The sequence below is a fragment of the Trichechus manatus genome, unplaced genomic scaffold, assembly GCF_000243295.1.
Source record: "Trichechus manatus latirostris isolate Lorelei unplaced genomic scaffold, TriManLat1.0 scaffold00185, whole genome shotgun sequence".
Classification (NCBI taxonomy): Eukaryota; Metazoa; Chordata; class Mammalia; order Sirenia; family Trichechidae; genus Trichechus; species Trichechus manatus.
In genome coordinates this window covers 3,211,225-3,213,075 of record NW_004444121.1, presented here as the reverse complement: position 1 = coordinate 3,213,075, position 1,851 = coordinate 3,211,225, and the positions used below count along the sequence as shown (strand labels likewise).

Below are 1,851 nucleotides of genomic sequence, written 5' to 3'. Positions count from 1 at the left end.
ATTCAAGGCCCTAGGACCTGGACCCGGCTGACCCTCAGGCCTCAGTGACATCAACTGAAAATCAGCATCCGCCGCCCACCCTCCCACCACCAGGGGTTGAGCCCCGGACGGGGCACACCTGCTGCTCCCCGTCTGCTTTCTCGTCAGCACCTGCACGGTGGGGAAACTGAGGCTCAGAGAGGCTCATGGATCCGCCCACGGCCACCTGGTGGAGGGGCTGGAGACTCTCTCAATCCCGTGGCCCTCTCCCGGGAGGGGCCACCCGGGGGCTGTGGCTCAGCCTCCAGCTTGGGTACCCCCGCCTCTCTGAGCCTCGGTTTTCCCATCTGCAAGATGGGGTGGCTGGCAGATGGGACGGTGTAGGGTGGGGACTCACTAGTTCATGGTGCTGTACCCTTTGGCTTTGGTGAACCCCACAGAGATGGCCACGACCAGCGCAGGGAGCCCTGGAGAAGGGCCGGAAAGAAAGGTGTCGGTCCCCCGCCACCCGAACCCCCTGCCGCCCCTGCCTCCTCCCAGCCCTGCTGGCAGAGAGGAGGCCCCCGCAACAGGAGGGGACAGCGAGTGTGAGAGAGGTGGGCCAGGGTGGACAAGAGAAGGCCCCACGGAACCAGAGGGGCAGTGCAAATGGTGGACGCCAGCCAGGTGTGAACCTCAGGTGACGAGGACTCATTCTTTAGTGGAAGTGTGTCCCAGGTACTGCACGGGGCATGTTGTCAGCTGACGCTGGGTCGCTCTGACTCACGGCGACCTCAAGTATGACAGAACAAAACGCTACCCGGTCCTGCACCATCCTCACCATCGCTGATACGCTCGAGTCCACTGTGTGTGGTGAGTGCCTCCCAACCGAGGGGGCGCATCTGCCAGCACCACAGCTGGACAGCATTCTGGCACAGCCCATGAGGTTTTCATTGGCTGATCTTCACAAGTAGATCACCAGGCCTTTCTTCCTGGTAGGCCTTAGTCTGGAAGCTCTACAGAGAGCTGTCCACTGTAGGTAACCCTGCTGGTATTTGAAATACTGGTGGCATAGCTTCCAGCATCACAGTAGCACGTGAGCCACCCCAGCAGGACAGACTGACACATTTACACTAAGAACAGAGTCCTCGTTCACCTGCCATTCCCATGTGACGAGCTTCCTGTGCTTTATCTGGTGACCCGCCATGCGAAGGGAGGAGGCCAGAGGGACGAGCCAAGAGAGGCTGGCGGGGGGCAGGGACAAGGGGGGAAGGGGCTGCGAGGGGCCGGGAACAAGGTGCCAGGACAGATGGCCCACACCGCCTGCCCGCCCGCCCGCCCGCGGCTGCTCACCCCAGCCCAGGCACAGGAATCGCTTGCGGACAAGCCGGTTCCGGAGACGACCCGTCACAGCCATGTAGGACTGCCAGGCCTCCGTGAGCACCCAGCAGAAGGAGGAGAGGAAGAAGAAGTGCAGGAAGGCGGCCACCAGCGTGCACACCACCTGGGCGGGCGGCGGGCGAGGGCTGGGCAGGGGCTTCCGGCCCCACGCCCACCCAGAGTGACCGCGGCGGAACCAGGCCACATCCCGGCAGGAAGCGACCAGAGCCCCAACCAGCCCGGAGATCAGCCGGCAAGTGTCCAGGCCCCCTGAATGGGTGGGTGGTCACACGACCCAGCCCACAAACTGCCAGGGACAAACACCCTGCCCCACTTTCCCCAGCCACACAAGCACCAGGCTGAGGCACCCACTCGGAAGGCACAGTTCAAACCCATCCATTCAATAGATGGGGCACTGGGGCCCAGAGAGGGGGAGTCACACCCCAAGGCCACATGGCAAGTCACAGGCAAGCTCAGACAGAGCCCGGCCCCGTCCCCACCTACGGCCGTCCC

The 1,851-nt window shown here is 63.5% G+C and overlaps 1 protein-coding gene across 1 annotated transcript in view; it reads right to left on the bottom strand.

Annotated features, from left to right (window-relative positions):
- Window positions 1-1,851, bottom strand: part of ADGRB1 (adhesion G protein-coupled receptor B1) — an 80,185-nt gene that overhangs the window by 23,294 nt on the left and 55,040 nt on the right. The window contains exons 25-26 of the mRNA XM_012558762.1: window positions 1,312-1,462; window positions 377-446 (exon numbers count right to left, since the gene is read on the bottom strand). Of these exons, the coding sequence (XP_012414216.1) occupies window positions 377-446; window positions 1,312-1,462 (221 nt within the window). The remainder of the gene's footprint in view (window positions 1-376; window positions 447-1,311; window positions 1,463-1,851) is intronic.